Below are 19,165 nucleotides of genomic sequence, written 5' to 3'. Positions count from 1 at the left end.
CTTTTATAAACACCATGCTTGGAAAAAAGTCTTTCTAAAATATATCCACTTTTGCAGAAAGAAAATTATAACGTATCAGTAAAAAACGATTATAGTAATCCTAAGTTGCGCAAACCTGAAAAAAGCGGTGTAGTTTAATCATTTATTATAATGAAATGTATATTATAGTTAAATGTTATAGTGAAATATCTTGTGTGTATCACACGCGCAATAATTAATGTCATAATTATGATTATTTCTGTAATTCTGTACGTCACACAGAGTTTTGTTAGATTTTTGGTAAAGAGAAAAAGAATTTCATTAATCGTGACAGATCACGAACGCTGCTTGCTGATTCGCTCATCCTTTTTGCAGAATACCGATGTTACCAATCCTATCGCATCCTAAGTAATTAATTACATGCGAGATTCTGAATCCACAAATAATAGATTTCTATTAATAAATTTTAATAATAAATGTATATTTTAAATTACAAGCTACAAGTTTGTTACGCTCATCTTTCTACCATATTTTCGCAAAATTATTTACAATTTATAAAATTTCGCGTATGAGTCTGTTCGGTCTATTTATACTAGTCATCGGTCGAAAACTGCATATTCGGGGGTTGGAACCTCCCCAGCAATCGTCGCAACAATTGAAGAATGAACGGCGTTATCGGTGCAGCAGAGCGCGGAGAGCATTATATACCGCGCAGAGTCCTTCCCTCTCGTCGATCCGGGGCGAATTTTACCACCGCGCGATGCGGAAGGTTCCAGTTTACCCCCGCGATTTTGGAGGGTCAGCCAACCCTTATCCGCGGTGGATAAAACAGGGAACTTCGGGAGGTCCTGGCGCACGTACGAGGGTGGGAAGACGGTCTCGCGCGAATTACCAACCCCCAACGCGAGGGATGCGCAGCCCCAAACTGGAGTACCGGCCCGCACCGAACCATCCGAGGGAACGAAACCTGCGTCGGTTAGGGCGCTCGATTATCATGGAGAATCGAGCGCGACGGAACGGGAGGGACCTGTTTTTACTGTTGACGGGGGACACGTCCGAAACCTTCGCGCGTCTCCCGAATTCGCGTCGGTTGAATTTAGGAGTACGCGAGAGCGTCGCCAATTAACGCCATATATATCTATGTGCATGTCAAATGCATGAGTATGTCCGGCGACCAATATAGACGCCGCAAATAAATTAATTTCGTTGACGAGAACCCTTTGCGCGGTTTGGAAGACGCAAAAAATGACCTGGATGAAGAACGTGAGGGAATATCGATATTTTATAAGTTTCATAAATGCCGGCGGAGATTTAGCAAGGAAAGAGTTAAATTTACCGCGCGGCCACGGTCGAGTTCCCGGCGCATTTCTGCGCTTTTTTCGCGCGGAATCCCGATTCTGTCGACTGCACAAGCGGCTGCGGTGTCAGTTACTTGGGGTTGTAATGTAACATAAAGCATTGTTTACTCTTCCATTATTAAAAGCCGATCGCTCGCTCGTACAGTCAACAGATCGCAACAGGTAACCGTTTAATATTCTCCCTCTCTCTCTCTCACTCTCTCGCGCGCTCTCCTCTTTTTTTTTCATTCAGAAAAACAACGACTGGCCGCGATCCGCGGACCGTTTCGACGCACTCTCTCAATTACTTTTATTTGACAATCCGAACGCTTGTTTTCCCGCTTGTAGCGTTTGCACTGCAACAGGTTGCAAAGGATGACAGAGATAATTTTTTTCCGTCCGAAAATAAAAATAATACCCGGGCGTGATATATGATCGTGTTTTAAACGTTTTCATCGCCGCTGCCACTGCGTCGCCCGTTGCCAAAACGGTCGTTTACGTTATCGGGATTAGTGCACTGAATGTCATTCGCGCCACGGATTGCAACTCCGATCGGCGAATCGACTCGACGATTCTCGATCATTTTTGTGAAACTCGACAGCGGCAGCAACGACGAAACTTTTAGTTTGATGTTAGAATGTTAGCTTTTCGCCGCCGATTGTGATTTTGTTCGCCGAACAAAAATATATCATTTACTTGTCGAAAAACGTATCAATTACGTATTTAATTTTTGCTTGACTCATCCGGTGATTTTGACTCGTCGCAGCGATCGAAACGAACGGAAAACCACGTTTGGTGACGCGTTTCATCGCACGGGCGCTCTCGAGAACTTGCTCGTTTGGAATTCCGGGACACCTAGAGTTACCATGTTTATGCAACAGGTGAACCTGGCGGCCGTGCACGCCTGCTATTAACAAAATCTGCGCTAACGAGACGTTGACGCTTCCCGCCGCTCCACCGTAATTAGCGGCGACGCGCTTTTCGAGCGGCTTCGATCCTGCTTTTTCCTCGACCACCAATTGTCTTTCGACTTGACGCGGGATGCACAGCACCGGATGCTGCGCTGAAACACGTTTCAGCACGAATTATCCGGACGATCGTAAAGTGAAGCACCGCGGGCGAAATTGATCATGCACATGATTGCGCATGAAACTCGCTCGTTCGCGGTTCGCCGAATCATTAAGATGGTATTGATTAACATGGACGCAATTAGTATCGAGGCCGTAAAACGCGACATTCGCCTTATCTTAAAGTGGAATTACAATCGTCACGGTATATTATGTCTCAGGATTCTTTTTTCCCACAACCATGGCGGGAAATGGTTGGCTCTTCTGAAGACACATTAAAGTGCGTTCGCGGTACATTCTTGTTGTAGACATGATTTTCATAGAACTTTTGGAGATACGAGACATACGAGCATATATACGAGCGATGATGTAAGAGAAATTAAGGATAAAAATTAACATTTTAAGAAAAATACTTCGCGAATTGTTCCGTGGTAATTTTAATATATATTTAAAAATTTTAATATATAATTCGTTTTATATCGAGCAAAAGCTCTTCTTAGTTCCAAAATAATTCGGAAGAGTTAAATGATTTAATATTTGAATAAAAGGAAAATACATATATAGTAACGGTATAGGAATATAAATATTATTTCGATATGGTGTAGATTACAATTTAATTCAACACTGAAATTGTGCGAGGAAGAGTGCTACATTTATCACGCAGCGAGGAGTAATTAGCAACGCTTTGGATTCGGTGATCAATTTCCAGGGGGCAATACGACAAACAAAGAGCGGCGATTGATGAAACATATTTTTCATCTGCGCTACGGTTTTTATTGTAGTTTTACACCTGCCTTGTTTTGTGACTGCAAAAAGGCATAAAACAAGTTTGGTTTTACTTTCGGCTGGTGTTTTCATTTCGAAATTTGCAAGCCTCATGTACGCCATAGAAGCAAGATATAACGATGACGGCGGCGAGGAGAACGGGGATGGAGAAAAAATACAGATCGACACGCCGCGGGCGGGGGCGGCTGAGGGGGGTGGGTGTATTTTTTCTGAAAACATCGCTCGCACCTCGTCTCGCCATCGTCGCCCGCGAGAAGAATGGAAAAACAATATTTTGCCGTTTTGCCTCGAGTCCTCCGCGCTCGCTCCTTTATTGCCTTTTTCTTCTTTCCTTTTTCTCTTTCCTTTTTTATTATTGCATAGCCTGACGTAATTCGGCAAAATTCAAAAGGCGCCAAAAGTCGAGATCATGCGGCGAGATCGATGGAGACGTCGAGGAGATCCATTGACTAGTCGTTCATAAGAAAAGGACATTCTCATTTTTCACAAATCACGAAGGATTTAATTGTGCATCACATACATTCTTAGTGCGAATCGGATCTCATAGATTCCATATGTGTCATTCAGCCTCACTGAAAAAAAATCATATTCGTCTGTGTACATCAAGCATCACCATTGTGTCACTATTATTAACGACATCTCGTTATCGCGACCGATCGACGCGGCTGGCGAAAACCTCGATCCCCTTTCGCCAGACCAGGACCGGTTTTCTCGCCTGCGCTCCATCCCCTTTAACAATGTTTTCGAGCCGATCCGCTTTAAGGGATGGGCCTTTATTTAGGCTGGTGGTATGAGAGTACCGAAGTACAACGCGCGGCGTCTGTACGCCCCCACGATCGTCGTGGTCGCTCTCTCTCCTTCTCTCTCTCTCTCTCTCTTTCTCTCTTTGTCCCTTGCTCTCGTTCTCTGCCTGTCTCTCCTCTTCACCCCCTTCGGCCACCCCTTTAGTCAGCGACCTCATCACCCTCCGCCGCCTTCGGGGGTGTTGGTCGTCGCGGGGAAGGGGAGGAGGGGGGGTCTGGTTATCGATTAAAAAATGTCTGCCCTTCAAGACGGCCTAGGTCACGACCCGTCCGTCACACACGCGCGCGTGTATCGTAAATCGCCACTTGGAACACCCGCTGACACCCCTAATACGCACCTTTGTTCCCCAGGTTCGCCGCACGGTTAAACACCCCGGTCGTTCGGCCCCGTTTCGCACAATTTCATATTCACGGTGATGTGCGGCGCGGTAATAGATTTATTTGCGTGGAAGATTTCGTCAATTGGATTCCGAAACGCGAACAATCGGAACTGGATGGCACGTGCGTGATATCGATTGCCCGGCAGTTTCGCCTACATCGCGATAGCGACTTAATAGTCCGACACTAAACGTTTAAAGAAAACTGTGAGGATATTTACACACTCCGCACTCCCTTCGGAAGATTTAACATATCATCTAAAATAACATGTTGGGTAACGTGAAGTATCATACCTGATGTTTTCCTGACGTACAATTTTCAACCTGTTTCAACCTGTTTCAACCATTAAGAAAGAAAAGACTTTTCCCTGGCATTTCTTTCAGACATGAAACACACGTTCTTCATTCTGCGCTCTGCATTTCATCTCATTTTTCATGTTGCGGTTTGCATTTTGCGACGAATAAAAATTGCCAGTAACAGGCGGAACTGTTCTCTTTATACATTTCAAGATAATCAGCGAAATAAAATTTTCAGATTAACCAACGATGTGAGCGCGAAATATGATTCCTCACTCATGCTGTAAATCTCGCTACAATTATTATTCCGTAATCCTTTCGCATGTCTTTCACGTAACATAAACATTTGTCATGAAAAGCGGACGCTATATGCAACTGAAAAATTGAAAGAGTAAACGTTGACGATGCGATACGGGGTTACTCCTCACAGCTGGGACCCCCAAATCGAGCGCGTCCCCATAAGAGGGTTCCAAGTGCCGTGCGTAAGCGCGTAGGTGGTTTGCGACAGGTCAGGAGCACGGAGGAGGACGTGGGTGGTAGTAGTAGTGCGACGGAGTAGTGAACCAAAGGGGGGAACGAGAGATAGAGAGGGTAGTAGCAAAGAGGGATACGGATGGAGGAACGGCGGAGGAAGGATGGAGATGTATAGCTACAGACGGGCGACAGCGGGACGGCAGAAGGGGGATGGTAAGATCGGAGGGGACAGACAAGGACAGAGGATAATCGATAGACACGGCTAGACGCCGCCCCAGACAACCTTTTGCCTTAGCTTAAGGACACGCCGACCCTTAAACAATTTAGCCTACATAAACTGATACGCACCGCCACGTTTCCCGACGTTTATTCTAGGACCGCGTCATCTCAGCCAGATCTCGGAGATAAGACTCTTTCTCTTCCCCTCACTTGCCTCTCCACCTAACTTGCCGAGCTTATTCTGTGAAATGGCGAAACTTAAAGTCCTCCTTTTCTGTCTAAATTTAATAACTTTAAAAGTAAGCTTTTATGGACTTTTTTAATACCTGTATTTAATACTTGCAGTTTTTGTCGATGTAGGTCAATAAAAATAAATGCACCTATTAACTTCTAAGGCTTAATTACAGTTGCATTTTGCGATTCTATCATTTAATCATACGACGAAACGGTGTCAGTGAGCATTTTGGGACACGTTGATGCTTTTGGACATGTACGTTTTTAGACGCGAGCGAAATATCGCGGTACAATCGGACCTGGTGTTATCACGCCTCTCTCTTTTCATTAACGCTCCCATTAACATCGTATGTATGCATTAATAATTCAAAATGGCCGTACCGCGGGAGCCCTTGTGGCCGGTGCACCATGGAGATTCCTGCGGTGCGATAAAAAAATAAAGGAGGGTTCCTCGCAGCGACGACCAATCGCGCCGCTTCCCGATGGTATCGGCCGACTTAATTTATTATTTTATGCGTTCTACTACGCGTGTGCGCGACCTGCAGCGACGATAATGTTACGGGGCGTGCAAAGGTAGCGCCTTACGGTATTTCATCGTAGCGCAAATGACAACGCATATGTTTTTAGTTATATTAATATATTAAGCATATATGCAAGCGGAATAATGTATCCGTAATTAAACGCAGAAAAAGTTATGTTATAAAGATAACATCATAAATACGTATACGTGTAATATAAATATGCGCGGTACCTTTTTGCATCTGAAACACAAAAACAGTTATAATAATTATCCGTCCGAAGATATTAAAATTCAAATCGGGATCCAAAGCGAGCATCTGAATGCCAACGGTGAATCCTTTCCACGCCGTCGACCGAATGATTTACCCCGAATATATCTTCCCTAGTTCGCACCGAGTTAAAACAAAAGTGATTCACAAGTGACTCATAAGATCAGCGTACTCGTTCGTCACGAGGGTCGCCACAAGAATCCTTACGAGGACCATTTTAACGCAGACAGAATCGCGCGCCGGACAGAAGCGGTTCAATGTGTGCGCGCAACCGCCGCACGGAGGGCATTCGGCACTGGATGAAAAGGGTGGAAAAACCTACCTCAACCAGGACGCCGGAGGGAGGATTCGTTCGCGAGAGCAAGAGGACGAAAGAGAAAAATAAGAAAAGCCGGAGCCGCGGAGGAGACGGCGATGTCGTCGACGACGACAACGACGACGACGACGACGACGACGACGATGGCGACGACGACGACGGGATATCTGGGTCGAGACTCGTCGTCGCCGGCGTCCCGGCGCCAGAGATCCTTCTCTTTGGCTTTTTTCGACGGGCCGGCGAACGGAAAAACGTCCAGAGACGGAAAAGTACTGCGGTGCTCCGTTGTCCCGCGGTTTCTTCGCTTTATCCCAGGAAACGAGGAGGGCGTATTTCGGCTGTGCCGCGTCGTAAAGTGACGTTAATTGCAGATTTTTTAAAATGGTCCTTGTGACTTTTCCTTTGTTCCAGATTTAATATCTGTCAATAAGAGCACAAGCCATCCAATTTCCGCATTCAATTTCTTTCCAATCAATGGTTTCATTATGTCAACTGAAATATCCTGGAATTATAAGCACTGGATATAGAATGCTTATTACGCTACTTTGTAAAAAAAGTCTACAGCAACTGGAACGCGGAATATTTTTGTTATATATTCACCGCAAGCGTAATGCAGGGATAGTTTCCAAACTCGAGACGAGACACGGACCTCGCCTTGAAGAGCCTAACGGGTTGGCAGAATCAAGTTGGGTCACTAGTGTTCGGATTTAATTTCGTAAAGGCCGATGGGATGATGGTAAAGAACAGCGTAAGGGCAGGAGGGAAGGAGGAAGGGCGAAAACTCGTCGCGCGAGGGTCGTCGGTGTAAAACTGGCGGAAGGCCGCTGGCCGTTACGCGAAAGTTAGAAGTTAGTTACACGGGGGTGGCCGCCCCTCATCTGCATATCCGCGCACCATCCCTGTCCCCCTCACCCCGCTTCGCCACCCTTCGCCCACCGTCGCATCCGCGGCCCCTCTACCCTTCTCTACCCTCGTTTCCGAGTCCCTCCGATCTTCCTCTAACCCGCGTGCTGCCACCACAAGCTGCTCAACAAGTGGTTCTTCGGTTTAGCGCCCGGCTTAGCGCTTCTTTAATTTTCATTGCCCTCTTCTTCGCGATCTTCTCGCAGCCCTCGCGACCCCCGTCCCACAATTCCCCCTCGTGGGCGCGAGCGAATCTTTCCTGAGCGGAGCGCCTGTTACGCGGCGCTAGGCTTTGATATAAAGCCATTTCTTCGTCGGGCTCTTTATTGCGCGCGTGTCTCTTTCGAGGATGGATCTTCTCGGTATATCGTAGGCTTATAGACGGGCTTATAGAATAAATCTACTCATGATGCATCACAACGAAAAAATCGACTCTGTACAAACAAGCTGCTGGAGATCTGCTTCCTCAACTACGGTAATGTCGGAGTAATAGTGTACTTCGCCTGATACCCGGCAGTGGAATCACGACGGAGGAGATATAGGGAAAGCAGGGGTTGCGCACCGCCTCGAGTACTTCAAAGGGTGACTTCTCACGCGAGCGGCAGGCACGCATTCGCATGCGTGACGAGCGCGTAATAACGGTAATGACTTCTAAGCTCGTGACAAGAGGGAAGGCCGCTTCCCGGAGGACGATACGCTGAGAAGGCATGAGAAATCGTGGGACGGACTCTCGCGAGCCCTTTGCAGACCCTTCGCGGGCATGGGCGACCGGTGAGCTACTCTCTTCTCTCTCGTTTCCTTTCTCGGCGAGTTCGCTCCACCCCGAAAACCAAAACACAAATAATATTGTGCGCGGCACGGCACACCGCAACGGAGAAGGGTGGCGCTCGTCGGTCCTCATCGGGCTATTTAGGGCGAAAGGAAGAAAGGGTCCTTCAGCAGTGCGAAGCTATCTGCATACCAATGGTACAATGGTAATTAGGGATGCACCGTTAGAGGCATTAGAGGCACATCCATCTCTCATCCCCGCCTGCTTGGGCCGACGTGCTTTTGCTCCGATTATATCCTCCGTTAAAGAAGAGAATGAATCTCCGAGATCATCGAGGAGTCACGTTCTCTGTCTCCATCTTTTTCGCTCCGTTAGTTTTCCTTCTCTCTCTTTCCGGACATTCTCTTCTCGCGTGTGTACATCCGACCTAACCCCAGAAGCTGATGCCACTCGAGAAGGAGCGCGTCACTACCTGCGCGTCTCTGCGTGGCCCGCCCGTCGTCGGTTATTTGTGGGGTATTTCTTGTAAAATGAGGCTAACGTGTATTTGCGGCGCCGATTATTCCGTGCTTCGGGCCGGCCGGTTTGAATCTTTTATGCCGATCGATCGTAACAAGCCACGTGACGTTTCCGAGGCTCACCGAAGGTGATCAGATTATCTTTTGATGTCTCAGTGAGCCTATCTTTGTTCTGACATCTGTTTTTGAAGAAGTTCTTTTAAACAAATCTGACAAATATTTCCAAGTGCTCGAATTAAAACAATATCGAGTGCAGTGTATTATCGACCGTGTCCTTTTTTGAATCTGAATATTAAATGTTAGATGAAACGTTGTAAATGTAAGCGCTTTGAGAACGACGAAACAGCTGTTTGAAAGCAGTTACACGGACCATCATCGCGAAAACTAGGGCAAATAGATCGAGCCAATAATAAATCCCTTTTAGGCACTTTTCAGGATCTCGGTGCGAGGTAAATAAACGAATTTCAGGAAAAGCGAGCGTGGCACGCGCATTAAGCGAGGTTTGTCGCGCCACCGCCACCGCCACCGCATCCACACAGTCGAGAGAAAAGGTGGTTAATTTATGCGGGGAGCGCCGTTGAAAAGTCTGCGCTTAGTGGTGGCCATGTTGCTTTCGACACGCTCGTCAAAGTGTTCCTTGGCGTGCACATGGATGCGCGTGTACACACGGCATCGCCACGATCTTCTAAACCGCCCCTACCGCCACTTCACCCCCGCCTCGAGCACACGTGACACTCGCACACATCGATTCCTCGATGTGTGCTTTCTGGTCGTCGCAGGGCGCATGCTGCACTGCGCACAATTCCTACCACCCCATCCACCTACTTCCACCGCCGTACCTCTCTTGCCGTCCCGCCGCCACCCCCGGTCCCGAACTCTCATGCAGCGCGCCATGCAACCCCCTAGGAGGCGACTCTTATTATTTCCATTTTTCCAATTCGGTTGGGGGGCGGGAAGCGAGCGTGCAACACACTCCCCCATCCCCTTCTACTTCCTTGCCGCCTTCGCTCCCACCCTACGGACCGTTTCCATCCACCCTCTTACTTGCACCCCCTCCTCAGGTGGCCGGCCGAAGGAAAAATATCTATATTTATCTGTTTCTTCGCGGGCTACGTCTCCCTCTACCCCCTCCTCGTCCCTACCCGTTGCTACCTCCTCTCCACAATACCATCCTCCGCCACCACCTTCGAGATTCTCTCTGTCTCACGTACTTTCTTTTTCTTTCTCATTCCTTGTGCGCTTCCTTCTCCTTCTTACTTCCATCCACCACTTCTTACCGCGGCGCCGCGCGTCCGCGAGACGAACGAGAAGAGAGAGGGTGGAAAAGACGGACGGAGACAGAAGTTAAGATAGAAGGAGAGAATGCCAAGGCAGGGAGGGTAGAGAGAGGAAAAGGAAGTAAAAGACGGAGGCTACTACGACGACGACGACGACGACGACGTCGACGACGCCGGCGGCGGCGGCGGCCACGGCGAAGCGTGCGCGCCTTTCCTTGGCCCGAGCGCGAGAAAGAGAGATTGAGAAGGAAGGAGACGACGGTAGGAGTAGGAAAGGATAGAAAGGGAGAGAAGGACGGAGAAAGAGAGCGCCCGAGCTTCCGCTTCCTTATGCTCCGCCGCGGACTGCATCAACCAGTCGCGCGGTCGCGCTCACATAAGAAACTGGGATTCGAGAGGCCGACCCCCTTCTCGAGTCATCGCGCGGTTCCGCAAAACGGAAGGAAGCGAACGGTTACCGGCGAGTGTACGTCGCGCGGCCGTCGCGAGACCATCCGTTGCACGTTTAATAAAACAAGGAAACACGTACGCGTGCACCAAGGAAGAGCGTGTTGTCCGCGCTCTACCGAGGCTCGAGTACGACTGACCGAACGTTTACCCCCACCACCTCGTTGACGAGAGAAGCGAGGCGAGTCGAACGTTGTTCGTGATTCACGAGGGGCCCCGTAGGGCCCGTCGAATCGGGCCCGACTCAGGCCCGTCGGCGCCGATCGGCCACGCTCGGCTCGACGACAGTCGCGTCATTCACGCCGACGATGAAGAGAGGGGGGCCGCGCGGCCTCCTGAACGAGTTCCACGAATACACCACGAGAATGACGCTGTCGGACGTAACGGAGGCTTAAGGGGATGTTACTCGATGCCACCTCGCGCCACCGAGGAAGATGTTTCTGCTCCTTTCAGTGCTTCCTCTTCCTCTTCTTCTTCCTGGCGACGGAGAGATCCGACCAGGTGGAGGAGGACGAGCCCGGGGAGGATGCTGCGTGTTCTCATTGAGGGACAAATCTTAACGAAGAGGCAGCATCGGCGCTAACGTCGCGAAAACGGGAGAGATCCCAAGACGGTCAACTAAAGTTCCTATTTTTCACGTGTTTTAGCCCAAGGATTAGGAAATTAAGGGAGCGCAAAGAGTCGAAGAGGAGTAATAAGGGAGAAAGAGCGAGAGAGCTAGGAAAGGACAAGAGGAAAAGGAGAGACCGAGATGACACATGTCGGAACCTCGTGTCCGCGACGAGAATGGAGCCTCCCGCGCTAATTAACCAGCCAATTAGAAAGCCCGCGGCCATGCGTAATGAGCTGCGCGCGCAAAAGTTCCTAAATGCAATGCGGTCTTTTTTCCTGCGAATTTTTCGCGCCGGTTACGAAGCGCGACGCGTGCTAATAATATAAATTTAGATACACTAAGAAAACGCAAAACTCCTCCTTCTCGCGATCGTATCGATCACGACCGCCTTCGGGATTACCAGCGTGATCGAAAGGCGAAGAGCCAGCTGCAGGAGGAGGAGGAGAGGAAAGGAGCGCGCTTTAGTCCTCGAGATACTAGTCCGCTAACAATCATAGTGATAGTAATATAATACAGCGCTAAAGGGGTTAATTGTACAACAGCGAAGAGCGCCTTCTGCCAAGACAAGCCGGGAGGAGGTGAAATAAATAAGCAACGTACTTGTGTCTTATGGCGTCTGACACCGCCAACAGGCAATAAAATAGGAAGCTCGGGGCGCGAACGAAGACGAGACGTCAAGGGGAGAGACTTCTCTCTGCAAAATCCTATCCCGCACGGAACTACGAGAGGTGCGTGAAAGGGAGCCTATTTTTTTTTTCTGCGAGACAGTATGGAATCTGTGGACGGGCACGCTCGACTTCGGAAGCCAACCTTGCAGCTCCTCAAGCAGTTTTTAGCTGTACGCTAATGTGCCACGTGGGCTCTTGAAGCAATTTCTCAGACCGCGCGCGCCGCGCGGTGTTTTTATCCTCTTAACTGAGTACGAAGTAAACTTAAGTGAAGATTAAGTAAAAGAAATACCGAATAAAGATAAACGAACAAATAAATAAATAAATAAATCTATATATAGATATATATATATATATACACAATTTAAGAACACCTATATATTTAATTATATATTCCTATACATATACAAGGAACACATGTACAGGTATTTTATTAGGTCCCTGCGATTTTCAAACTCACCCTCACGTTGAAATAAAAATACGCGAAAAGCGAGATCCAGGAGGTGAAAAGGAGACCAAGAAACCGATAGAAAGAGAGAAAGAGAGACAGCGAAGGGCGCTTTTCGCGCGTCAAGAGGCTAGAAAGATATTTTTCACTGCGTCGAATTGAAGGTGTAAACGAAAGAACGGTAAAATGTCCACGATGAGTGTCGTCTCGAACTCTTCTGTCGAGGTGGATTCGGACTCCTCGAACGACGTGTCGAGCAAGGACGACGGCAGTGCCGATAGGAAGTTTATCCTACGTAACGAGCTATACAACAGTCTGCTGGCGAGCGCGTTAGGCAAAACCGTGCTCAACAGACATCTCAATTTCAAGGAGCAAGGGATTAATTTCAATCTAGCGAACCTGAAGGACAACTTGAACGCGCTCGGTGCACTAAAGGAGTTGAAGGACCTGAAGGGCTTGACCGTCAGCAGCGTGCCCGCTTTCCCGAGGAACTTGGCTCTTCATCGGGAAGATCACGATGAGGTCAGACCCGAGTCGCTGAGAAGTTTTGCATTGCGTTGCTCGTTGCTCGTTTCTTGAGTTACTGCTATTCCCATGTTTGTGACAGTAACCGGCAAATTATGCATGCGCATTGCTAATTGTTCTGTTTTAGCCAATTTATAGATTTAGAACCTGTCCAGGTATACGGGCAGACAAATAAAAATCCATAATCCTTTCCTCCTCGCGTAGACTTTATACAGTTTCAACATTAAACAGAAGCAGAGGGAGGCAGACGAGAGATAAATTCAGATGTAGGTCGATAATTCCTAATTTTTCATATTTACGCGGTTTTATTTCGTGCAATTCAAGACACGTGCCAAGTAAGATTTAATACACGATTGTCACTCGTGTCAAAGTGAAAAAGAAGACGCAGTTGGAAAAGTAACGCACAGTTTAACGAACGTCACGTGGACACAGTACTCGTAGTATATTATAAGAGTATATAAGCGGAAGTGGAGGAGCACCAAGTATGAAGCGGGTGGACGTAAACGATATCGTCGGGGATCGTGAGGATAGTTAGCGAAGAGTTAAAGGCCGGTTGACAGGTCGGCGAGACTGTTTGCGAGATAAAGTACGTCTTAGCGTGGTTGACTGCGAGGCGTCCGCCGTCGGTATAAGTTGTCGGTTAAAAAGTTAGAGCATAGTTAGAGCGACGACGAGTTTTCGCGTAACGAGAGCATAAAACGCGTGACCGAGCCGAGATTTTGTTCGCTCGGATAACGCGCCGTTCTGTTGACTGAAAATAACGAACGCCGTTCTTGAATCCGATGAATGATTCCTCTTTCATTTAAAATCTGATTACCCTTTACTTAAAAGCTAATTTACCTGAAACCCGATTAAACTTTCATTATTCCGCCAGCGTTGATCCTTATTATCCATTAAGTTATTTCACCCTGGAATTTAATACATTCCTCTCGAGTGTTTAAATGTTATTCCGCACAAAAATCAAATTAATTAACCTTTTAAACATAGATCCCGTGCGATTGATACTTCAACTTTTCTCCTTAATAATTTCTTAATTTGCCTCAGTGCTACAAGCGCAGCCGTTGATTTCCTGTTGCTTCCTTTTGCTTTTACCCGAGTTGCAGCCACGGTGAAACTTTTCTTGGCACGATTATGGTTTTGGCTCACTTTACCCGGAGCTACAACGATTCCTGGTTTAAATCCATAATGCACCTGCGCGTTTGTTCCGTTTCGATTAAATCAATAAAAATGTATCTGTTTTGTAACGGTCTTTGTGAAAAATAAGTTTTTTTACGAATAAATCATACCGAATCGATCAATTTGTTTCTATTAAATATTGAATCTTTTTGCGGATCTGTATATTTTTAATTCCGTAAGATTTTTTGTATCCTCTCTGTTGTTAATATATTTTTATTGTTATAAATAGAATACGCACCTTGATTTTCACCGATTTCTGTAATAGTATCAGAGAGTTTAATTGGAATTAAACATTCTCGTGTTATGGCCGAAGATCGATAAGCGTACGTATTTATTATCGCGTCCGTTACGCTATCGATCACTAAACTTGGGCCAGTAACCAATCAACAATTAATTACTTCTCAATCTGGATTTTACCGATAAGCGGAGAGCAATGAAGCTGCGGCTAAACTTAGACAGTATATTACACAGACACGATAACTATCAACCGAGTCATTATGAGTTTTATCCATCCCAGATTTAAATTATTCACACCCATTGACAGCAAGAGATTATATCGTTGTGTTTAACACCGATTAGGCGTAATGGGAAAGTAACTGGAAGAGACACAGTGGTTTAAACATAAAAAGACTACTACGAGTCAAGCGGCTACCTTGGGAAGTTGATCTTACATTCTTTTGTCATTTCTTTTATCATTATATTATATTTTTAATATATTAGCTGAAGCGTATTTTTTATTTCCTCACTCTCTCCGCTCATTCCAGTAGCTAACGAGATGAAATTGCTGAGCTCATGTCTAGTTTGAATAATGAGACGTCACGGTCGTGGAAAGTTAATCTTACATTCTGTATTTTTAATGGTTCAAGCATATCTTTTCTTTCGTTGTTCCTTTATATTTATTCTAAAGACTAAAAGGGAAATTGTGTGATGTGAGCTTGCACATCGAACCTAAGCAGTCCCGGTCGTCGTGCTGCGTGCTCGAGAACGTGTAATTAAGTTGGTCGCAATAATGAAACGCATCATCCCCCTTTGAGACTCCCTTAAGAAATAACACCCCAGGTAAAAAAGAGGGAGAAAGAAAGAGAGAAAGAGGAGGAAACTCTGGGGATGGCTATTCCAGTAACTAATAATCATGCTCGCAATATGCAACGCATTTTTCTCACGACGCGCCGCTGCGCGAGCAATTAGCGACTTCAATCCAGCAGCACCCTTAATTAACGATTTACCGCGATTAGTTAGTTGTGCCACACGAGTCGAGACTTTGCTTCACAGAAAAAGAAAACGATAATAGAATAAAAAGTTACTCTAAAGTTATGTAAGAAAGTAAAAAAGTCGGGTACATATTTTGTATCCGACTTTAATCATTGAAAAATTAATTAATCATTGAAAAGAGGGCAGTACTCAAAGAAGTGAATTTCTGCTCTTGGCGTTTTCAAACAGAAACAGATAACACGGTGCCGCTGTCGCGCGAAAGAATCACGAAAGCGAGCATCTGAAAGGATAATTTCAGTTGCATCTACTTTTATAACCGCCATGCTCATCGCTCCCGCATTCGACGACGTATCGATTGGCCATCGCCCGACGTTCTCTCTTCTTTGTCTGGGGCTATGAATTTCTTACGACGTCTCCCGCGGTCGATAGCGCCGCGGATCGGTATAATTACACTCGAATTCACAAATGTGCGCATGATGACCGCTTTATGCGCTATAGAATAATCCATACGCGCCGCGGTCATTAGATTTGCCTGCGATACCTTCGTAAGAATTCAAGAGTACCGAGGGTGAACATTTCTCTCGTTTTCCTCGATACGTATCATTGCGTGTGCGCCTACCATGGAAAATCCGTAAAATATGTTTAAAAGATCCAGGGTAAACTACTTAATATTTTAATCTGAAATATCTGCTATTCTTCTTGATGACAGAGGGAAATGTGTATGAAAGAAATTATTTTGTACAAGAAAGGTAAATACGTTTCATTTTTACCGTTTCGCAGTAATTAATATTTTTCGATCACTACGTAATAGTATACAAAATAATATGTAAGAAGTGATATAATATATTGGGTTGAACGGAAAATTCATACTGACCTCTTTAGCAAAATTCCAACGCAAAACTCTGCATTAAGAATTAATATAACATTTTGTATCTGAATCCTGCCAAAAAGACCTATATAGACCTTTTGGTAACGTAAAACTTTATATTAACTTTTAATGCAGAGTTTCGTTTGAATTTGCTGAGGGGGTTAATATAGACTTTCCGTTCAATCCAATATGTGTATATATAAATTTTATTTTATATATATTTTTATCACTTTATATTTAATATTTTATTTAATTTAATAATACACACGAGAAGCAATGAAATTGGAAAGGTGCCCAGCAATAAAAAATTCGCGTAATGAGTTTAGATGTTTTGACATCGGGTATTTTCTGGCTCCGTGCCGGCCGATTCATCGATCAATTTATTAATGGGCTAACTCTTCTCGCGCACTCGATCATGAATATCTAATGTTGCCTCGCCGGTCAGACGGGAATGAGCGAGCTTAATAATCATCCCGTGATTAATGCAAGGAAGATTCATTCGATCCAAGATCCCCCCATCAAGTCAAAAAACCCGACTTTTCTAATTAATTATACTTGGAAACCCTAAAACGCTCCTCGAAACGTGACACATGAAATTTCCTCTTTACACGTCACACGTTCTTAAAATTCATAATATTCACAAGCATAGCGGAGAAATAAGCACGCCGATGCAACGAACCGAAAGAAAATCAAGACGTCAAAACCAAAAATACGCTTTTAATGTAAATCTGTATTTAGACATTTTACGCGAAATGCAACTTGACATTTCGAGAACGTTATTAGGGAAAGACAAAGAGCAAGAATAAACCACGCAGCGTCGAGTGCACGCGTGTTTAACAAATTAATGGGTTTTCTTTACAGAAAAACTCGTTCGCATGGTCGGAGGGTGGCGAAGAAGGCGGCGGCGGCGGCGGCGGCGGCGGTGGTGGTGGCGGCGGCGGAGGGACGGGTGGGACCGGAACAGGTGGCACGGGTCCAGCCACCACTGGTGGTGGAGGACTGGCCCATTGGGTTAGTGTCATGGCGGAACACATTCACAATCCGCACTCGACCACTGGCGTCGGGGTTCACCATCAACAACAATCCCCACCTCAGCCGCCCTACCCGTGGAACAACGGCCTTTCCAGCGACGTGAGTACGCTTTTTATTGCATCTCGCACGTGCAACCGATACGCTAATCTCCATACGCTGAAAAAACGCCGTTAACCAATTACCGGCGATTTCGATACCTCGGTCGATTTGATCTTAGATTCCTTCTTGGAGAAACCGGTCGAAACCGCCGGGAACTCCCATACCGCTCAATGAGATGGTGCTCCGCAAATCACCGAGTAAAGTGATCTCCGGTAATTCTCGGGAAATGCTGATCGCGTGAAATATATTGAGTAAATATCGATGTAATAAGCGGGAGTAAAGTAGATCATTACGTGGTACCGTAATCAGATCGCGCTCCTAAATACGATTAGATAACGGAGGTGAGTGTAATTGTTTCATGCCTGTTAAAAGATCTTGGTACTCAACAAGCACCATCGAGCTCTGGATTATTCCGCTGCAGTCGCGTTTCTCGCATTTCTCTCTCGACGAAAGTTGCAGTCGCGACAAAAAGATTAACGGAAAGAGAAAAAAAAAGATTCAAAAGAAAAGAGCGGTTAGGGAACGAAAAAGGAATGAGGAAGAGGAGAAGGAACGTTGCCTGAATTAAAAATGGCCGGAAGAAAGACACCGTTAAATGCGCAGCAACGACGGTACCAAAGCTTCAGAAATGGCAGAAAAAAAAAGTATCCCCACGCCCGACATTTTTTTTTAATGCGCGGTGTCGACGGAACGGAATACGCTACCCCTGTTTTGATTTTGTTTTTTTTCCTCCACCCTTTCGTGTGCTATCTCCGAATGAGAATCCTGCATAATTTAGACGAGACTGGATTAGAGGAGATCGTCAAGAGAGGAAGAGACAAAGGCTACGAGAACAAGAGAGAAAGAGAAAGACCGAGTGGGAAAGGGGCGAAGCGGTAAAATCGAAATGGAAAGAATGGGGGCGAGAGGCGGGGTGGGGTGCAAACGACTTGAAAAACAACGGCGAAAAAGGGCGCCAAAAAGGGTTGAAGATCGCTTTACACAGCAGCGTTCTTTCGTCAGGTTCCACCTCGTGGTAAAAAAAACATAGAGAAGGAAAGAAAACAAATAAACGGAAGCGCGAAAAAAGAGTTTCGAGGGAGGAGAAGAGAAGAGCGTGTAGGTGCATTCGCGTGAAAGGGAATGAATAAGAGAAGACGGGCGTTGATCGAAAAGAAGATTAACGAACAAATTCGATTCTAAAACATGATTTACGGATTTAAACAAATTTTGTTAACTTGCACTCTTCACGTTTACGCATAGTCGCTTTTTCTGTTTTTTTTTATTTCGATCATTTAATTAAACTATCATGTACAATTCGCCTGTCGCCCATATATGAGAATCGCGACGCGCGTTCCATCCCTCTTGTTACTCGATCTTTGCACAATGACACCGTAAAGAATCCTCCTCAATCTTCACAGAGGACTCGTTTGTTTTTCCAAGACAGAAATTAGGGTGTGCCGGTCTATCTTGGTGTGGTGCGAAAAAGGACCGGATTTGAATGTGAATGAAAGCCGACAGACATTTCGAGGACGCTCTTTATCGGTCGTAGAACCTGCAGCAGCACGCGGAAGAGTTATTCCGAGGCCTTGTTTATTCTCTCTCCCTCTCACTCCTGCCTCCTCTCCCTCTCCTTTTCTTCATCCGTTGAACGCTCACCCGGTTTTTGTCTATGGTTATGGGTGCCCGCGGGACCCACGCCATGGGACTCTCGCGGAAGCCTCGGCAAAAAACAAGGAACCACGACAACGGAGGGACGATTTAAATAATCCGCGGCATGCTAATGTCTTCGGCATTCTCACGGGACACCGTCCGTAAAAGTTTTTCGGGTTGAGGAAGGGGACGGGGAGGGAGGAAGGGGGGAAGCGATAGTCGGGAGAAGAAAAAGAACGAGCCTACAAGACAATCGGCCAATCTGCATATGGTGCATACAGGCCCTGAGGAAGAGAGCCTC

General features: G+C 46.2%; 2 protein-coding genes across 2 annotated transcripts in view; one reads left to right on the top strand and one right to left on the bottom strand.

Annotated features, from left to right (window-relative positions):
* The window catches only part of LOC105279348, an 86,441-nt gene that overhangs the window by 41,641 nt on the left and 25,635 nt on the right, over positions 1-19,165 (bottom strand). The gene's annotated exons all lie outside the window — the stretch shown is intronic.
* LOC105279350 (zinc finger protein rotund) overlaps positions 10,475-19,165 on the top strand; it is a 106,303-nt gene continuing 97,612 nt past the window's right edge. The window contains exons 1-2 of the mRNA XM_026971123.1: positions 10,475-12,842; positions 16,963-17,232. Of these exons, the coding sequence (XP_026826924.1) occupies positions 12,507-12,842; positions 16,963-17,232 (606 nt within the window). The 5' untranslated portion in view covers positions 10,475-12,506. The remainder of the gene's footprint in view (positions 12,843-16,962; positions 17,233-19,165) is intronic.

The sequence above is a fragment of the Ooceraea biroi genome, chromosome 1 (assembly GCF_003672135.1).
Source record: "Ooceraea biroi isolate clonal line C1 chromosome 1, Obir_v5.4, whole genome shotgun sequence".
NCBI classification, from domain to species: Eukaryota; Metazoa; Arthropoda; class Insecta; order Hymenoptera; family Formicidae; genus Ooceraea; species Ooceraea biroi.
Note: the sequence above shows the minus strand (reverse complement) of the source record. Positions and strands in the feature narration are given on the sequence as shown.